This window comes from Cyphomyrmex costatus, unplaced genomic scaffold (assembly GCF_001594065.2).
Source record: "Cyphomyrmex costatus isolate MS0001 unplaced genomic scaffold, Ccosl1.0 scaffold102, whole genome shotgun sequence".
NCBI lineage: Eukaryota > Metazoa > Arthropoda > Insecta > Hymenoptera > Formicidae > Cyphomyrmex > Cyphomyrmex costatus.
Window position 1 is genome coordinate 647402 of NW_017274977.1, and position 21719 is coordinate 669120.

Consider the following 21719-nt stretch of genomic DNA (forward strand, 5'->3'; position numbering starts at 1 on the left):
CGCTACTGACCTCGAGCGTTGTCTAATAATGTACGAAAGCTACCGTGATATATCGAGTTCGGATTTCTAACGCGAGATCGAGTGGGATTTAGGGAGGATCTTCTCCGTCCGACGTTGTGGCGACGATAAAGGATTTACGAGTGGAATTTCGTTCCCCGCGGTTGTAATGGCTTTCCTGATGAAGATTGAATTCGACCCTCCCGGCGCTTTTCGGATCTCTGAACGCGCCCGGGCTTCTCTTTCCCTCTCTTTTTCGCAATCGATAAGATCGTGAAGATTATCGTTTATAGACGCCTCTTTATTTGTGTAGACAAAACGAGTGAATTTTTCGGACCGGCGTACTAAAGTTACATGGAGGTTAAAGGGGAACGACGCGAATGCTCAGAAGCTGGATGAGATGTATTGTACATAGTCATTCTTTGTTCTGACTGATGACTGGGAAACAGCGCTCGTACGAATTGCTAGCTATTGCCTGGGGAATGTGCACCGTCCTTATCTTCCAAGGAAGATTAATGTAGCAAGCACGCGAACGCACTCGAGACCCGATCGCATGCATTACTATACGCATAGTCATTACATGGTTGTATATAAGCTGTATATAAAGCTGTAATAAGGTTGTATTATAAAGCTGTATATCTCTTCACGTGACGTATTCGCGACTAATTGTACAATATTTGTTTCGCTAAAAAAGACTGTTATTCGACCGCGTTCAGCTGAAAAAGTAACTTTGCATCTGTCGTAAAATTATTTAGTGTCATAGGCGCAAAACTAGAAATCAGAGAAAGCGGAGAAACGTCGGGAAATTTTGCAAAATTGTCTAAAAATAAAAATTCTTGACTTTAAAGAAGTGCAATATTTCTGCATTACACCTACGCAGTTTTAGGACACTACCAACCGAATAATTAAATGCAAGTAATGTCAGCAACGTTAATACGAGTAGTAATCGACATTGTTACGTTAAATTACTCTCTCAACAGAATATTTAATGATTCCCAAATCAGGACATAAATATAAAAGATTTCAAAATATTGAGAGTTAGAGAAAATTATGAAAATTTAGAAATCAGAGGGAAAAGTGGAAATTTAGGATGAAGAATTTGTGGCAAATCTGTAGAAAGCATCGAGAGGTCATCATGCTGACACCGTTTCTATTTTTATTACTAATTTAATATTGCACTTCTTACGTAAAAAATAACTAACACAGCACTGATTCCGGCAATATTCTAGTAACATTACAAACATTGCAACAATATTACTGCAAATTCTATATTGTTTAGGAAGATTCTGAAAATCTTTTAATTTACCAACAATTATGCCACTTAAGTGATAAAAGAGATTTAACTTTTTATCAATTTTTTATTTTCAGCAGTAATTCATTTACTTGGTGCCTTTAGTGAGTAAAAACGTCGGTACTTTTAATGTTGACAGATTGATTATATATTATTATACATTTAAATCCAGTAGGAATTAAGAGCGATGATTAATCATAAAGGATCTTACAACAGTTGCAAACCTTTTTCCGCTCAACGGAGTCATTCTTTAACTTTGCTGTGCTTTGTAAATAGCTGCAATTTTCAGAGAGTCACAGCGAGATGTCGAAGCGTTTTTGCGATGCGAGATGATCACATCTCGGCCCTCATAGTTGGCTCCGTCGAGAGCGATTTTCGCGCAACGCTCTCGTCGCCTAAGAAGTTAGTGCTTCGGATGCGTCGTAAAAAAAATTTCATTTTCGGAGTGTGTTACCCGGCACTACATATTCGCGTGCATCGCTCGTGCAACGCTAAGAGCAGTTTTACGATTACGGCGAGTACAACGCGCGCTTTACGACGGGACGCGCGGCCGGATGAGATCTTCCTTGTAAAAGATCAGTGTTTAGCGACAGTACGCACTGCACGTTGCACTGCTATTTGTTAGTCCTGTGCTGATTGTTAGTCCTATGAATGCCGCATGCCGTCGAGGACGAGAGCACCGATATACGCGATGTATACACACATCGATCAAGTTTCGCATTATTTTCCTGTCGAAAGTTATATCCGGGGATTTGTAATCGAACCGCGCGAGAAGGGGGGAACGCGAAAATTCCAGAGTTACGATCAAACAAAGTGGATTGAGTCAATTTAATCCGTTTAGGGCGAGATTTTCAAAAATGCAGATTCTCAGCGATCTAAAGATCCCGTGGAAGATCCAAGAAGAACGCCAAGAGTCTCCAAGGAGTTTAAAAGAGCTCAGAATCCGCGGAGACACAAAGCTTCGGGGGGGTGAAGGAAAGAAGACGGGAGATCTTTCACTGTTATTTATAGACAGATTACTTCGCTTCGCTTACTTCGTCGCATGCGATACTGAAGATTTATAACCGAAGCGGGGCGAAACTTTCTTCGACGTGTGTGTGCGCGTGTAAAGGTATATGACTTGGGGAAGCCGCGTTTCCCATGATTCTCACAGATCATGATACGACCCTCGTGACATTCACATAACGGCATAGCCACGATCTCACGTGACATATTTTATCAGTACATTCGATCACAAACGCGCGCGCTCTTATACCATTCATCTCCCCTTTTTGAATCATCTCATCACGCCTAATCTATTCGCTATATCCGTTGTTACAGGATGCCCCGCGAGAGAGATGCGTACATCGGCCGTAGGAGTATTATTATCTCCCAAGCAACTTTCAGTCCATTTTTCTTTAGCGAACGCATAATCTCGGACTTAATTCCCGAGCTCTTCGGGAAAATGAAAATTAAAGAGCGCTCGCGGTAAGCGCACTTGAATTAAATTCCCGCTAAAGAAAAGTCGACGTTAAATTCCTTGAGAAAACAACTCCCGCCGCTCGTATACGTCTCTCTTAAGGGCACCCGCATTTACAATTAATGCATAGTCTAACTAAGGAAATTGTGTATCGATCTCGGGATATTTTTCGGAGGATCCGATGCACCCCAACGGGATACTCTGCCGCGTCCTTGGATCCCCGAGAGTTATCGGATTCACCTAAATAATCCCGAACGATCGACGACTGGTTTGCGAAAATATTGGTCGCGGATAGCTGCAGCCCCCTCTCTGTCTCTTTTGTGTATTCGGCCGAAAGAGACGTTAATTTGCGGTCTCGATAGAAATTCTCGGGGGCTCTATAGATCACAATTAGCCCCCCCCCCTCCCCCCTCCCCCCGCGAGCTGCGGGCGAAACGAAATTTTCCGCGACGCGAAATGCGAAGCTCGCGGCGTCGTCGTCTTGCCATTATTCACGATGATATCGTGGCGGCGCGGCGTAGCGATACCGTCGTTTTCATGCGAAATGACGTTTATCGTAATTGCACGTCCGGGCGCATTGAGCGCACTAAATTTCCGTAGCGCGTCCCCCTATTAATTACCTCCTGATAATCTCGACTTGTAATTTACAATACGCCGGAGGACCCTCCATCGAAAAATCGCGCCGTCGCGTTCACGACAAGCGCGACGGGACAATTCGACCGCAGAATGAATCGCTCGATTAATCGCAGTTGCAAATGACTGATCGTTGTGATCAGTGACTAATTAAACCTGCACGGCTCGCTGCCGTAACGGGTGAAATAGCTCGTTTTCTACGGTCGTTCGATCAATTTACAAGCGATATTAATTTCCGAATATCGACAATGGTTAAAAAAAAAGAAAAAAGAAAAAGAAAAATAACGATAACGCGATCAATCTTCCTGCGACGGGAGGGAGAACGTGCACTCCTCAAAAACGGTTTCACATCCTCTGACGAAACGAGCAAAGGACGGATCAATTTTTCTTCCGGAAAAAAAGTCGCGCGAAGAGCCGTCGCTTATACTCCAAGATAAAAAGAGAGTCTCGCGCGCAATTCCCCTCTCAGTATCGTCGAATGATCTTTTTTTATTTCTTTTTTTCTTAATCAATTGTGTATATGTGTTTACTACCTTTATATTGACTCAATGATGTTATTCTGTGGTGCTTTGCATGTCTCTATTGGACTCTGCATGTCGTATAGGGCATCGTAAGTACTTACTAAATGAACTCATCATGAGACCTATATACGAATACACACGACACATTTCAGACTCCAATCTCGTCGCCAGAGGACGGATGGATTCGCGAATCCATCGATCCCTGGACGCGCGGATTCCTCGGAGCTTCGAATCTCCACGAATGCCGGATGCTCCTCGGGGTCCCTGGATTCGCGGATCGTCCGATCCCTGGATGTTCGGACTTCTCCAAGCCGGAAGATCCCCGAAACTTCGAATTCTCGGATTTCGGGAACGCTGGATCTCTCGGTCCTTGGATTCGGACGATCGGGATCGAAAATCCTTGGGTTCTGACGTTCAGAATAACCGAAGGATCGTTTGATCCTCGAATACTTAGATCCTTATACACAAGTAGTAGAATCTACGACTAAATCTGCGCCATTTATATGAAAATGCGATCGAGGAATCTCGTTCCGCTGATCCGTTCTTTAAAGAAAGAAAAATTCAATATAACGAAGTTAGGAATAAATGCACCAGAATAAAACAATAAAGAGCGGTAAAATAGGGCTTAGCGTTAAATCAAAATAGAGGTAAAAATATATTCGCTAGTATAAAAGGTAGAGTCGGTAATTACAAGTTTTTAAGATCGTAACATTTTTTCTCCCTAATTATAATTTACTCAATCCACGAAGCTAACGAACATTCAAAATTTTTTTAATAATTAAGTATCCACGAAGAAATCTCAGAATTACCGACAATCTCAGTTACGTGCTACTCGAGACGGTACTGCTTCCGAGATGTATTTTTGCTCCAGAATGGAAAGTTCGCCGACACGTATACAACTTCACGGTTCGATGCTCTGAATACAAAAGAACGGAGTTAGCGAGAGGAAAAAATAGAGGAACGAGCCTTCGCCGATCGATACGATTTCAAGTTGTGGAAAAGAAATCTCTTCCGCCACACACGGGCGAGCCTTGTCACATTCTCGCCCTATATTTTTATATTAATTTATCCTGGCATAGGAAACCTTAACAGAGAGTAGCCATGTATCGTTATTAAACTTGCCCTTATCGTTCGTTCGGATAGATAACTCGGCTAACGACCGCCGATCAACTTCTATTACGATTTTGCCCATTTCCTATTTATATATATATATATATATATATTATATGTCTCTCTGTCTCTTATCTTTGTCGGTCAGTTTCATCTCTCTCTTTTTTTTTAGTTTTTGTCAATATTTTTCTCTCTCAACGCCTTCAGATGCCTAGTTAATCCCCCTTTTTGTTACTTCCCGACTTTCCCATCGGCCTCAAGCCTCGAACCTGAAGAGAGATTAACGAGGTACGAGCAAAAAGAACGAAAGGGAGAATGGGAAAGAGGGGTGAAATAAACAAGTGGAGAGGATAGAAGGGGGTCCGTTCAGAAAGAGAGGGATTCGTGCCACGAGGGAAATGCCGGTGGCGTTTGGCAGCCACGGGAAAGGGGAGAAATGACTTTCGCGGATTTTTCCCGCTCGAGAGCCGATGTTGTTCTAACCCGGGGGTGCATAAACTCCATCCTTTTAGTAATATTACCCGACCGGTATGAGAATCGTGTAATTTTGCACTCGCATACGTGCCGAGAGGGACGTATAACGATCGGCGGCGCCGAGAATTTCTCGGAGCAAACATACATTTTCAAATATTTTTCTTTGACTTTACTTCGCTTCTTGATTTCGCCATTATAATGAACATTCACTTCTCTAGATTAGAAAAGTAGTTGTATGCACACCAATTCGCAGGTGCAGAAAAATCCGTGGGAATTATTTCTCTCTTTCGTCGTTCGTTGCATAAATCAGGAACGCCCCGAAAGTGATTTTCCAGCACGATGATCGGATTTCCTGTATTCCCTCTATTGTTTTCTAGTTTTCCCTTGTCCTGCGATTCATTTTACTCGGAAAATCCTCCCCTTTCCCTTCTCTTTTCCGGTCATTCTCTCTCATTAAGCTCGTCCATGTGGACACCGAAAACCACATCGAAGCTGCGGGCTCGTGAATAGCTAACTGCTGCCTCGTTAATTACCTTTCCGGGTTTTTTTTTTCTACCCACAGTGTAATGCGATCCGACAGGAGTTGTACGAGGATACGGGGATGTCCATTTTAACTTTTGTGTTACTCTTCCCGACTTTGCGAAATTTTTAACATCCAGCAGTTTCTTTACGATATCTCGTAAAGCGTGTCTTTCACGAGAAAGACCCGTAAGACCTTTCGTGCTTCCCTCACCGAGATCTTTAAGGAGGAAAATCTATCTCTTAACCATTCCCTGTCGAGTTACATGTCTGAATTTTTCATTTCTTCCAAAATGTCTCGTATAAGTCACGTATTTCATCAGAAAATACGCGATCCCTAGTTGAGATTTATAAAAAGAACAGCGCATATACTCTAAAACAAGTACTTGCCGACCCATTTACGACTTACTTGAACTTCTCTAAAATATTTTTTAAACTCGTCTGAAATTTTGGTTTTATGTATTATTTTCTGCGAGAAAAGAAAAGCAAATTAATAATGTTCGTTCATCTATTTTCAAATATGATACTTGATATTCTCAAAAAAAGAAAAAAGTTTTTTATTTTTAAAAAATCTGACATTTCGGTATCTTTATCGATATTGATGCAGTTTTGACATATCACTTTGTATCGGGATATTTTGAGCTTCTTTTATGACACTATGGAAAAATCGCGTGACAAGAGTTAAAATTCCAAACCCAATTTCGTTTACTTATTCGAGCGAGATCGAGTGTTCTCCTCTTCAAAATTTATTTTGTTATTTTTTCTTAAATCTCCATTCGCTGTAACCAAAGGATCCCGCACTAAATGTATAGAAAATTAGATGAAATGGATTAGTTCTCATATACCATATAATGTAGTCTATAACGTGATGAACAAAAGATGTCATGACATATAAGGCTCAATAACATACCTATAGTTTTTAAGCTATGTTGTATCAAAGATGTTCTTTGAACAGAAGATTTGCACCTTTTTGGATTATTTCTCTTAATCGATTTTACACCTTTACTACACCAAAAACTATTATTGAGCCTTGTGTTTGTGACATTTTTTTTCCACCACATTATATGTAAAAATTAATTTATTTTATCGGAATTTTCTATATAGTCCGTACGGGATTTTTTTCTTCGAACTTCGTCTTTAATTTCCTTGAATTACTAAAATTTAATTTCCAAAATTTTCGTGCCACATGATCTTCTTCCAGTCTATATACAGGAAGCGCGATCGGCACTCCGGGCGATTTGGGCGAGGAACGTGAATTATGTGCGTCACGTAATGTTGCTGCTTCCGTGAACGACTAACACTCATGTCCCAGACACGCTTTCTTTTCCCTTACACCTTGTATATTTCCCATAAGTAATTCATTCCGTCTCTTCCTTGCGGCGCGAGTTGCACGGAGTTTCAAGTTCGTTACGTCGATCTAATTGCGACGGTTTCTGTGTCTCGACCCTCTGAATTTCAAGTATTTTTCATTTTAAGCGATCTCTCGAGAATCTTTAGCGTCTCTTCCACCGCAATCGTCGCCTCCCCTAAAGAGTTTTATTTTTCAGGATTATGTGATTTCAGGATTATACTTTCACGTCTCGTTTTCTGTTAGATGTTTACGAGCACGCAGAGGGTCCGGGAATCAGTTCTTTAAACTTTCATTTGAATTAACAAGGGTGTTTTTTTTAGTTAGATTCAAATACAACTCGTTGAGGATAATGGACGATTAAATGTATGAAAATCCATTTTTATTGGGGATGCATAGGATCGTCCGAGAAACGCGATAAAAAGTCGGAAGCTTCGTAAACTCCTCGCCGCATGTTGATCTGTTTCCTCACCGTGTCCAATTTCTCTCTCTCCAGGTCCTCTCCAACTTTTCTTATCTTTCTCGCTTTCCAATGTTTCTCTCTGGAGAGTAAATGGCAGAGCTTCGACACGGTTCATATAAAATTCTGTTACGCCTTAATCTATGAGATGCCATCCTCTCCTCTTTGATTAACACGTAATGGAATATTGATGATTTCGGGTCGAAATTGGACGCCACCGATTCCCTTCGATAAGTAATCTCGATGTGTTTACTTTTTCTTTCTCCTTGTTTTTCCTTTCTTTTTCTCTTGTTTTTTTTCCATTTGCGTCTTATTTTTGTTTTTCTTTCGACACGGCTCCTCGTAGAACCGAGGCGCGGCGAGCAATGCGTAACCGATCGACAGAAATCTCTTCTCTTCGTGTAGGAAAAGGAGGATGGACCGCTGTACAAGTTTTACGAGACCATCCGCGATTTTGGAGACGAGGTTATGGCAAGCATCAGTTATATGAAAGATGTTACCCTCTTCGCGCCCAGCAACGAGGCGCTGAGCGAGCCGAACGTGAAGCAGATGCTGCAGGACAAGAACCGCATGAGGGAAATCCTCAAACTCCACTACGTCAAGGAGCGACTAACCCTCGACAAGATCAAGAACAAGAGCGTCGGCCAAGTAAGTCAGTTTTTCTCTTTGCGTGCTAAATTAAATTACGTTGGATGAAATTAACATGAGATTATAACAAAAATCAGGCTCCTTCTTCGAGTCACTTGTGTCCTTATTATAAAATATTGCGCCTGAAATATTAACTGCGCTCAACTCTAATCATATTTATGTGGGCTTAAATATGTTTAATTACCTAAACATATAATCATGATAAAATGTTCATCTCATATCAAACTTGCTTAAATTTTTGTTAAACTTACAACATTGTTTTATTTTAAGAAAGACTCTTCTCTGCGTATTCTCATCAGAAGTTTGACATATACATTGATATAATCATACATGTGGAGGTATATTATCACATTGATTAACCCAGCCTTTCTTTTTGTTTTTCCAAAGAGAGCAAGAGACTTCGTCGGGAAGTCACACGTCGGGGTAATTACAGATTCATACAGCTTTCAATTTTCACTCCCTTTTCCCCCTTTTTTATGCATAAAACTGTTCGCAAACTCTATCTGCATCCATTCGCACTGTTCGCTTTCATTCGCGTTTCTCCATGTTGAACGTATTACGAGCGCGAAACGAATGCGAGCTAACATTTCCAACACTAACACGCCGCACCAGGGCATTGGGCAATCGATAGCGTCAATAAATCTCGCTCCGCCAATAGCTTTAGTAATCGAACGCCAAAGAGATTTCTATTCTTGCTGCGATACAACGGTATACAAGGTGACCGGGAAGTTACATTGAAATTTGGGGAGCGAAACTTGACGCGTCACCGCTTGACAACAAATTTTTATTTTGCAATTCCCTTAAGGGGATGCTGGCCGAACTTGACTGATGACGACAAAATAGATTCTTAATTCCAAATAAAAACATTACGTACATTAAGTAAAACGTTACATTTTTGTTATTCTGTTATAGCCGATATATCACATGAATGTTAGATTATTACACTCAGACTGTACTTTTCCATTCACTTGTAAGATTCAAAATCATAACTTGAAGATCTCATTATATTCTAATAAATTATTAAAATGTGGGGAAACGACTTTTTGTTGAATGTGTACTTGGAACGATTTATATATAGTATGCCAAGATATAACCTATATGGTAACAGGAAACTATAATTTACAATTTTTTTCATATAAGTTCATGTTTTCCCCACAGCTATTTACGTTTTTTTTTTTTTTTATTCTGAAGACAGATTTTTCTGTAAAGAAAACGAAGAAAATGAGAAAGTGCGAAATGTGTGTTTCGTCAGTATTACAGACGACTCCAGTATCCTCTTAAATCCTACATTTCTCGGTGTACCATAAAGAAAACGGACCCACGGTTACCACCCTTCATGTTTTCTGCTTGAAACTCCTGCTTTTTTAACGAATCTTCAGCTTTCTAACCGACGGAAAAGATTCCATTACTTTCTTTTGAGAACGCACTAAAAGACAATAACAATTTTGATAGTGACTATCGATCTCTGGCAAAATATAGTAATGGGATTTTCGGCAAAAAGATAGCAACCAGAAGTGATCCACAAGAACGCCAGGTGGCTCGTATCGTTCAACGAGAGGCTGACTTTTTCGTCACCCCGTATACTGAAAAACGCACGACTCGAATGAAATTGCGGAGAGATTCGACAGTCCGCGGAATGGATTTCTGCCGTTTCGTCGACAATAGGATGTAACGATAATTGCGTATTTTTACGAGAAGTCGAGTTTCCTCTCACAGGCGACAGCGGGGACGAACGAAAGCGAACTCACCTGGTCAGGCGCGATAAGAAAATTCGGCTTCCTCGGATTAAGTGAATTGGAAGATAAAAAAAAATTTTCATGCGGGAGGAAAGAGACGCCTGACGTCATAACAACGCGCCGAGGCTGTTCCGCTCTTCGAAACTTTTGCTCAAAGTCGACTGGCACGCCGGTTCGTTTTCGCACTTTTCGAGGCTCATTATCATCCAATCAACATGGCGGAACTTTTCGTCGGAATAACAAAAAGTTCTCGGCAATTTTCCACCGGCTCCTGAACTCCACTACCTTCCCTTTCCGTCCCGGTATAGTATTTCCCCCTCGCATTTTGCCTTCGCTTATTTTCATAAGAATCGAGAACACCTTCAGCGACGAAATTGCAATCGTCCCGAATCCTCCTCATCTCGTTTATACCATATTTGAGACGATCATGGCGCAAACGATCGAGTGCAGGACTATTTTTTTTTATTGATCTCGTAATTGCTTCCGCGTTTTGGATCTTTCAATCGTCCGCTTATCATCGTTTTTTTCTTTTTCGCACCGACATTCTGTAGATAAAGTTGCACGTGCATCGTCCTTATCCGCATTATCAATCATACGCGTCGTAGAGCGTTTTCCGCGTAGCCTGAGCGTTTCGTTAGCGCACGCGAGAACTCAATTACATCGGGGAAAACCGGCAAATACCCGTAATCGCAATGCGTCGGAAAAATCAACAGAAGACGTGTAATCGCTCATACAGCATTGCTCTTTGTCGGCACGCACGATTTGATACATTAATCTTTATCATTATTAGCGACATCCACACGGAAAAGAAAGATTTGTTGGAACGACTAAAAACTTCACTGATTCAGAAAATCTTCAGCCGTAATATACGAACCATTAGTTTTATATGTTAAAGTAACAAAGTTATATAGCTGAATACAATTAGCGAATATAGGTAATCATATTTGTCGTAAAAGTACAGCAAATTTATTAATATAGCAAAGGTAATTTTTTATGAAAATCCAATATGTGTTATTCGCAGCCCTTTTACGAAATTAGTTCTTTTTGCAAAGAGGCTAGCTCATTTTAACTTTTTTGTAAAAAGGCTGCGACACATATTAGGTAATATTGTAGATCAAAACTTTTAACAAAACTTTAACAAATCTGCAAAGATGACATAATTTTGTTGCTATAATGAAGAAAACTCGTTACAATTAGCAATTTTCATTACAGCAAAGAATTAGCTGAATCAGCATATTGATAATTGCTTACAGACATAATTTTTTTATTGAACCAGCAAATCTCATAAATGTTGAACTCGTGCAGCAGGTTTTAGCATTGCTGATCTATAAAATTTAATTCTCTCCATGCATTATAATGAACACATTATAAAAAAATATAAAAGCGAAAGAGAGACGTCCGTGACACGCTGCTTTCTACGAGACGAATTATTTACCCTGAGGGACCGTTGGGATAATTCTCGCGCAAAACCGATAAATTCCTTCCTGAAAACGCCCTCGTATGGCTACAGCTAAGTTTATTGGCTTTGAAACATTGTTTGCAGATTTGCTTGTTATCTATACGCACTGCCGAATTTATAGGGTACCACCGCGGTGCGACGCGTCTCGCAAATCCGTGGTGAAAAATCATGCCCGGTTGATTGCGCCTCGCGGGTTTACGAAAAAAAAAAAAAAAAATGGGAGGAAACGAAAGCATAGGCAGAATCATGGGCGAATTGCATCACGCAAATGTTCGGTCGGAAAATACACCGACATGGTATCACGATGGAAACTCCCGCAGTATCGCTTTACAGCTTCCAAACAAACGAAATATCGGAATCGGTATAATGATGCGCGTTGCTAATATTCATATACGATGCTATAAAAGAGCGATGCCAGTTCTGATGAAAGTGGTTTCCAATTTTCGATCAAAATGTTTCTTTTCCATAAAACGTGTTTGAATTAATTAAACACATTATTGATACGTATATTTTATATGCAAGAGAGCGAGGTCGTTGAACATTAACTTCGCCTTCAGTGGTCATCAGGAGATCATAAATTTGTACAATTTGTCATGCTAAAAAAAACTAGGATAAGCAAGAAGTTTTTTAAAATTTGATCCATATTATAAATATATAAAGCATACCAAACCAAAACGTTGTGTCATTTTTTAAATTGATGAAGGTAACACAAATGTTATGTAAAAGAAAATTTTTAAAAAAAAGTAATATCGACAGAATTTGTAAGCAGACTCTGGACATTTTTTTAGTAAAATTAATATTTATGCTATGTTAAATTGACAAGTGTTTAGTTTATTTGTTTATCTTACACTGTAGGAAAAAAATGTGTCAAAATTAATTTAAATCGTATATCACAAACGATTCACTCAAACTTTGGAGTTAATTTAACATCAGATAAATATGTTAGGTACACAAATGTTATGTATGAAAATAAATATAAAAAATGATAATAAAGTACAGAAAGTTTATAAACAAACCGTGGAAACGTATTTTTTCAGTAAAATTAACATTTATGGTGTATTATAATAAATTAATCCATTTTATTCATTCATCTTAGAATTGACGTTTTGAAATACTTTATTTTCATGTTATTTATTTATTTATTCATAAATTGTGTTATTTTTTCACTATGAAATGTTGAATGTCAAAATCTTTAAGTAACATTATATAACCACATATGTTAAATTAACACTCAAATATATTAAAAATTTAGCTTATAATTTTAATAAGGATTTGAATGGACTGTTTCCAACTTAAATACAAAAAGTATTATATTGCTTATACATAAAATTTACGTATCAATAGCATTACTCAATATCGATAGCATTTTAGGATTAAGTCGCAATTTCCCGAGTGAAAAATTCCATGATATTATGTAACGAATTCCCTCTTGTCGAACGTTATTCCTCAAAAGTTCCTTGAACTCTCGCTACTTTTATCGTTGTTATAAATAGGGAATCGGGCCGTAAACCAGAATAATCGAGTATTACCTTCTTATTTCACGAAACGTGCTCTGCGAGCGCCTGGAAGCGGAGTAGCGTCTAATATCCTGCGGGAAAACTCGTGGAGCGAAAGAAATGTAAAGCAGCGTTGCGTCCCGCGCGCTTTCCAGCGTTTCCTTTCCGGCGTCTACGGAACGCCCTCCGCTTTCTCGTCGTTGTGGTACATGTCTCCACGGTTGTCTACAGTATCCGTAGCTGATACGCGTTTCCGATATACAATATGTATTATTTTCAAAACTCCCGCGCGTTCTTCGCGGTTAAGTTTCCGAAACTTCCAGATGGTCGCGGAGAATTCAATTTCAACACACAACTTCGCGACGGCCACGAGAGGATATTCCTTTTTGGAAGCGTTTCCTGGTTGGTCCCTCTCGGCAAAGGCAATCTAATTCGTTTCTCCGTAGCTGAGCTTCAAATAACAATGAATATTAATGGGCTCCGCGTTCGCTAAGCACAAATCGACAAAACGAAGTTCGCCAAGGCGTCGCGTCGTACGGACTCGGGTTTCGCGGGAAAACGTCTGTAACAAACTTTCTTCGAATATTTGACGATCTTCTGAAAACATATAGACGTAATGAAGTAAAAACAGGAACCATATTCTCGAAAAATACCGCATATGAAATAATATATATAGTGTATAATTACAATTTGTGTTAAATCGACAAGACTAAATCAATTAAGAGAAAAATAAACTGTTATCAGTAAAAGTAATCTTAGTGCTTCAATATTTCAAAGTAAATTTATGTACATATCTAATTTTTAAACCGCGCGCCGAAATGTTTTTCGATCTTGAAACGCAATCGAATAGAACCAGAGTAGTATCTAATATCACATATCAAATTGACAAACAACTTAATAATTCTTTATGCTAATAAGCATCTCAAAGAATATTAATAATTTGATCTAAGCATTTTAAGAACTGTGAGTAATTCAATTTATTCAGAAAAATATCGCCTCTTTCTCTCTCAGCTGGAATTCGAATTCAGATATCCTGTATTTCATTCTACGTTATCATTCGACCACCGAGACTTCGATAAGATTGTCGCTATAACCACTGACCAGTTAGAGAAATTATAGAATTTTACATTACGTATATTATTACAGATTCCCTTTTACTGAAAAAGATTTCTGGTTGAAGATGTACGAATCAGCATATACTGAAATATCAATCAGAATTCTGGTCATTATAAATCTGTTCGCGTTGCTTGAAATCCTCCAAGAGTTTTGCACTTAAAATGAGATGGCCATATATAATTTGATTAAAAACGAAGATGCTGAGTGCAAAAAGTGTCAGCAACGTGAACAGACCTTGTAATTCTGGATACTTACAATTAGTTATCTTGACTAGAGAATTCTAATATAGATTTAACCAGAAAATGCTGATTCGTCTATTTTCCACCAGAAATATCCAATTAGTGCAATCTGACTCTTTTCCAATGTACATAGTATATTTTTGTATACACGATATTTTTCAATAATAAAGTCCCAGATTTTTCACAAAAAATTGATGAAGATAGGAGACGCCGCACAAGAGTTTGTTTCCTAAGCAGCGCGATACTTAATTCCCGGTCTCGCCGAATCGATCGCGGTTTCATGTTCGCAGATATCGAGATCTTTCTCCGTTGGAGTGCGCCAATGAATGGTCGTGCGGAACGAGCGTTTTCAGCGCGGTAACGCGCCCGCATTAATTTTCCAGTTGGATCGGATTCGTGGAAAAGCACAGCGGTGACTTACGAGCTCGACGATAGCCGGCGGGAAAGAGACAGATAAAATATATACGTGTGCGTGTGAAAGAGAGACACAGTGAGGAATGTCGGTATACATTAAAATTAATAATTACCACTATTACAAATCTAGCGTGCTCTAAATTCGCCAATATCTCGATCATACCGCGCCATACCGTCCTCAACGTCGACTCTCCGAGCCATGAACGCAATTACGCGAAATCTCCGATACAGCTAATTACACTTCAATATCCATCGAGCCGCTTCAATCATTCAGCAGCACCAATACGGGATGTTGGCTTTAATTACTCCATCCGCTCGTTAATAAATTAACGTTCGATCAGTATAAATAAACATTCGACTGGCAGCAATGGAGAATACGATGCGATCACTCCGTTATCATTCATTCGTTCATTCGGTTCATCAACATGTGACGTGAATCGTCATGCGAAGTTGAAAAAATCATGCGGCGGACGCGGTTTGCGATCAGATTCTAAATCTCATCATATGATTCCGCGGAGAAAATGAGAAACAGCAAAACGGACGCGATTTAATATCGTTGCGGTAACATCGGCGCGACAGGGGGTCGAAGCGACGTTATTAATTAATTTGCGAATGGATTATCATAAAAGCGTGCGCGCGAGCGCAACGAACAGGTGCGCTAATGCCGATTCGCTAATTGCTGGTAGTTATACGGCGCATCGATCGGTAATATCGCCGTTATTTACTGCGCCGCACGTACTGCACGGACGTTGCGTACCAATATTGACTCTACAGAGCCTCATGCACTACGCAACGGTGTATATATTAATCATGGTAAACAAAGGGTAAATCGCTCTTAATCGGAAACAACGCGATGGTACCTGCGCGGCGTGACATTTTCGCATGGCTGCCGCCGCGTGACCGCCCGTTGATTAGGACGTTTCAAAACCTTCCCTTTGCCTCCGTCCCGTTCAATTTCGACAGCGAATTTCCCTTGAATTCATCGAAACTTCCACGACGTAAGAACGATTAAAAATCATAAAAATGTACACGCTGTCTAATGTACGTTGCGAACTTCTGCACTCACAAGGAGAATATCAGACACGATCCCTTTCTATTCTCCTATAAATTTTACATCTCAGCAAACTAACTGATGTCATTGTCGTCATCTTGATGTCAAAATTACTATTACTATAAGTAACATCAGCTTGTTTGCTGGGATACATAAAATTTAGGAAAATCGAGACCCGTCTGATATTCTCCTTGTGAGTGCAGAATTTTGCAACGTGTACATACATTAGACAGCATGTACAATTTTATGGTTTTTATGTAGTAAGTTCAGCTCTCTCACTAATTTATATCAAAATTATAATATGCTCTTTTTAAGCTGTAGTGAGGAAAACGCGTTGAAAAATTTTACATTACCAACAAGAGAATTTTGATTGCGTTTTCTCGCAAATACTTAAGCTATAAATCGAAGAGAATCCTATCTGGTATTCCTCTTGTCAGAAAAAAACGTAGTAGTGGCAACTATAAAGGTGACAACTATACTAGTTTTGTGTATAATAAAATTAATACAGTTATTGCAGCCATAAAACATTTTATTCAATTATGCACGTTAATTCTACATATAAAACCTGTGTAGCTATCACGTGCTGACATCTTTATAATTGTTTCCACTATATTTTTCTTTGAGTACGTGCCAAGAAACGAAGGATATAGTTCTTTCCACTCACGACAAGACCAATTTGCATTAAGCCGTGCCAGAAAGGGGCTGAAAAGGAAAATAATTAATAACTCCTGGAGAGTTATGATAAGCAAGTAACCCCACGGAAAAATATGCTTTGCACGCACGCACGCACGTACTCACGCACGATGGCTTTTACGCGTCGCGCCAGACATTACGTACATTTCTTTCGGTGCTATCTTTTTTTTTTTTTACATTCTTTCCTCTTTTTTTATTCGGTCCGATTTGCATTAAATACTGCACGCACCCGTATGGCCGCGCACTAATTTATCGCTGAGATATGTTTTACACCGCTTTCATGCTTCGTGCTGCCACGCCTCGGAAGAGCCACTCGTACGCTGATGAAATGATAAAGCACTCCCGGCAGAGAAGGTGCCGCGAAACGTGTCGGGTTGGACCGCAACGTAAAATTCAATTTTATTCGCGATACCGCCGCGAAAGTACTCTCCTCTGTCCCTCCCCACTTACGTTTCTCCCGTTTCACGTTCATATTTTAGGTATGCGTTATTTAAAGTTCATCAGTTCAAACGTTACCTCCTCCCTCTGTCTCTTCTTCCTCGATAAGACGAGGTCTGTAACTTTACCTGAAATATCGGTTTAAGTAAGTAGTTTAATTTCGGGGATATTACTTAAAATATTATTACAGAAGTCTAATTCTCTCTCTCTAGATTTTTATTTCGTTCTAAATATGAATGCTTGCGCTTTCTATAATAAAATTCTTTGAATGTTTGTCACAGAGTTGATGTTTTAATTACGCGAGCAGTTCGATTAAATCAGGTTACCTAATAAGTCTGGCTCGCAAAGATGACTTTTTTATCCCTCGATATTGATAAAATGTATATATGTATAAATTTCGCGTGGATTTCAGACAGAGTCTAAAAAGAGATAGATAAATCAATTTCAATCTCTCATTCACTTTTGTTTTTTTACCTTCAGTAGCACGATTTATTTCGTTATGACCTTACATTCGTAATTAATTTATTCGATACCATTCCCCACACAAATAAAAGTTCCGCCGTAGTTTTATGTGCAGTAATTGATAACAGCGAGCATCGAAAGGTCGAACGGCCGCGGATAAAAAACTAATTGCGTAGGTGTATCGAAAGTGGTAAGCGCTTATCAAGAACGATCGCATGAATGCTTAAAAGTTCCATTCTTACGCCTCGATGAAATTACCTTAAAGCGGAAAGCAGCTTAAAAAGCTAAAATCAGTCATATACAGCAAAACATTTTATTCATTCATGGCATAGCATTTCTACCAAAACGGCGAGGTAAATTTATAAACGAAATTTTAATGCATGTTACATTTGTGCCACCAGAATCTTAATAAGCCAACAGAATTTTTAATTGAGAAATAACACGATATATTCTCTCTGGCGATATTTTTGTCGAAATTTATCTTTGCGAGGATCCAGAAATTTTTTTACGGTCGCTTCCAAGTTACAGCAATGGTAACATGTAAGGACACAACTCTCAGAGCTCGCAGAATTTAAAGATATTTCTCTTTATAGAGCAGAATCGAATTTATTATTAGCTATCATGCATAAGAAACGAATTTTATAATTCCTCTCAATTTCATACATTTATCCATATCTTATAATTAAATGACTAACTAAAAATCTCCGTTAGCTAAATATGTCATTATCTAAGCTTAAATCCTTATATTGTTAAATTAAATTATGTCAAATTATATCCAATTTGAGTTATTTTTTATCATTTCTATATGTCCTAAATATGTCATTAATTTAATTAAAACAATCGAGTTAAATATAATTTAGGGTGGAGTTGACTAAGTCATACTGACGGTTAAATAGTACCTCCATTGTATTTTTTAAACGAAACATTTTTTTTAAATACTGATGTGACGCTGATAATATGGGTTAAGAACTATTATTTTTATTTTATCTTCGAGTCGTCTGTTTATGAGTGACATTCAAGATTGATTTATTCGGTGTCTGATCTAAGTTTTGGTACAATTTATCTAACATAAGATATTATCAATACAAGATGGATAATTGAATTATAATATCCTTCAAGACTATAATTGATCTATTTTCGAGTATAGCATCAAATTAGCAAAATATTTATAAGTTATGTTGCTATTGGCAAATTTGTAAAAATAGAGGGAATTGGATAAATCGTACTTGTCGCTTTTTCTATTGAGTCTTTCTATTGTAATGGAAAAATCCATAATTGATTTTATTTCCAAAATTTATTTTTTCAAAATATTTGAGATTTTAATATTCTGAAATATAGTGCAATGATAGCTTAAATCAATTTAAGTTTGCTTTTTACTTTGTTTTCTTATGTAAATGAGTTTAAAAAACAGTCTAATTTTTGTTTTTATAATAGAAAAGTTTTTTTTATTGTATCTACTTAAATATGTATACTCAGTTTGAAATTAAAAATAAATTTATTAATAAATGAGTTTTAAAATTATTTTTTGTTTATTTTCCCAGGAAAAAAAATGACGCTAATTACCGTAATTTTGATTAAATTAAACATGTTATTTTAATGTCAAAATGACAATAAATCAGTTTATTTGTTAGATTAAAATACGATTCAGGAACCAAAAGTGATACAATTTAACGACCTGGTCTCCAAATCCTCCCGAAAGTTACTTTTTTTTTTAAAATCTAATTTAAACAATAATTTCATGTCTATTTTCGCAAAAATATCGTTTTGTTTTATTGCCAATGAATCAAAGTTTAATGTAAGTACAGAAATATTCTGATTTCTTCGGTACTTTTGTTATAATTTTGTTTAAACGTTAGTACGATATAGGCAACTTCCCCAACTTAAAAAAATGTATTAAATTAGATCTAAATTTAGTTTATTATTTAATAAGTGTGTGCGCACATTAATATAGATGTTATTTATTATGAAACTAATGACAAAAATGGATTGATTTAAATTTTAGAAGTTAAAAATAATAAAACGTTATTTAACTCAAGGCTTGGATTACCATAGTGCTCCTTTAATATCTAACAGTGTAAGACTCCTTATGCACAAATAGTAACTCCCAATTCGCTCACTCTAATTTCAAAAACGTACTTCCGGTTACCTCTTCTATTTTAAATACCCCGTACATCTCAGTTTTACCGGTTTCTCAACGGTGGATCTCTAGCACGGATGAACGTCAGGAAAGTAACCGGAAGTGGCTCTGAGTGCACACCGGGAAATTCATGAGAGCTGGATCAGCCGGAAAAGGGATCGTTGCCTCTTGGCGTTCTCCATACCAAGCTTTTCCATCCCGACATCAACGACTGAGGAGCGAATGAGAAGAGAGAGAGAGACAGAGACGTGGGCAAAGGCCAAGGGGAAACGAGGAGGACAAGTCGGAAGGGAGGGTGTCGATTTGCAATCCGGACGATATTTGCAAGTTAAAGACTCGCACTGCCGGCTGAAGCACGACGTACGCCGCATCGTCCGGATAATCCAGTGGATCGAAAGGGATTCCTTTCGCCTCGCCGTCGCGTCGCCACCGCCTAGAATCCCGTCGCGGCTGTCTTTTAAGATCAAATTACGTGTCCGCCCAAGAAAGCGGACTCGGAAGTGCTCCAGGGAACGTTTCGGGTCTCGCGATCGCGCGATTTTCATCCGAAGATTGTCGCGCTGATGGCTTCCCTTTGACGCCGTAATTGCAGTATAATAAACACGTTTATTTTCACAAAGCGCGGATCGTATCATTTTTCACATGAGCTTCAAAGGCGTAACTTTGGTTCGTGGGCTTTGTCCTGCAACGATTATAGGAAATCGTTCCATCAAACGAAGATAATTAAAAATAACGTGGCAACGTAATGAACGCAAAATGTAAAAATCTAACCTGAGGCATGACTTGCTGACCTTTGCAGACTTTTCTCGTCGTGGATTCCTGACTCCCTCATCGATATTTATTAGCGTGTCCCCTTCTACTGTGATCGCGTGCACGAAACTCCATACGGAACTTTATACTTCTAATTGCCTGGCGTCTCAAACTTCGCTTCTTCAGCCTACCTCTATATACGGAGAAACGCACATAACTTTTAATTCTCGATTCCTCTCTACGAATCTAAATGTGTACTCTGTATGATGGCTCCTGTTTGGGCACAAAATCAACTTATATGCAATTCTTCGAAAACGTTACAGGTACAAGGATCCTCTCGAACGAATCTCTACGCTCGAATTTCCGCGTTACGGCTTGCTTTATGTTCACGTGAAGTGTCTTTGTTTTAATTGTACAATTTGTCAAGATTACATAAATTAAAATCTTTATTAGGCGAATTATTCATTAAGGCAGTCCGATTTGAGCGATGAGAGCCAACCATGTGCCTTCGACTTGCACTCACTGTACAGTATCTGGCATCTTCCTTGTGTGTGCATCTTTTTTTGTGCGCGAAGACAGAGTTGCCACAAGTCAGGAAAAATCAGGGATTTAGCACACTTGTCAGGGAAATTCTAACACTTTCAGCTATACTTCGTCTGGCTGTACGCTTTGCCATCATCTTTCTTGACAACCCTTTTTTTTTTGGAAGTCGATTTCCGAATATAAAAACCTCCATTTGTGTACAATTCTTGAGAAGACTGAGGAACATTGCAAAGTATGAATGATTCTGTGTCAGGGAAAATGTCAAAATTCCGTCAGTAAATCAGGAAAATGTTAGAGGATTTTATGATTGCAAATTTGTGGCAACCCTGGAAGAAAGCTTACCTTTTAGCTTTTCTTTTATTTTTTTTCTTTTTTTTCTTAGCTTTTCTTTTTACCTGTCCTCTCTTATCTTTCCTTATTTTGATCATTTCTGTTAATATAGATTAATTCTAACCTCGGTTTAATTTACTCTTGATTTTTTTAGTTCTAAAAATTACAAAAAGGTTTGAGTTCAACCGAGATTAAGATTAGTTTACATTGGTGGAAAAAACTGACACTTATCAATTTTTCAACTATATTTTCAATTCTTTGTTCACATTTTTTATCTTTATTATTTTTATTTCTGCATTTTTGTTCTTTATCTTGTATTATTTTACATTATTATTTTGATACCATTTTACTTTCTTCACTAAAAAAAAAAAAGAAGTATTTAATTTTAAGATATT

At 38.4% G+C, this 21719-nt stretch overlaps 1 protein-coding gene across 1 annotated transcript in view; it reads left to right on the top strand.

The window, feature by feature from the left end:
* Window positions 1-21719, top strand: part of Fas1 (fasciclin 1 Fas1 domain-containing) — a 107609-nt gene that overhangs the window by 75590 nt on the left and 10300 nt on the right. Inside the window, exons 8-10 of the mRNA XM_018539481.1 lie at window positions 3985-3990; window positions 8218-8460; window positions 8848-8883. Coding sequence (XP_018394983.1) covers window positions 3985-3990; window positions 8218-8460; window positions 8848-8883 — 285 coding nt within the window. The remainder of the gene's footprint in view (window positions 1-3984; window positions 3991-8217; window positions 8461-8847; window positions 8884-21719) is intronic.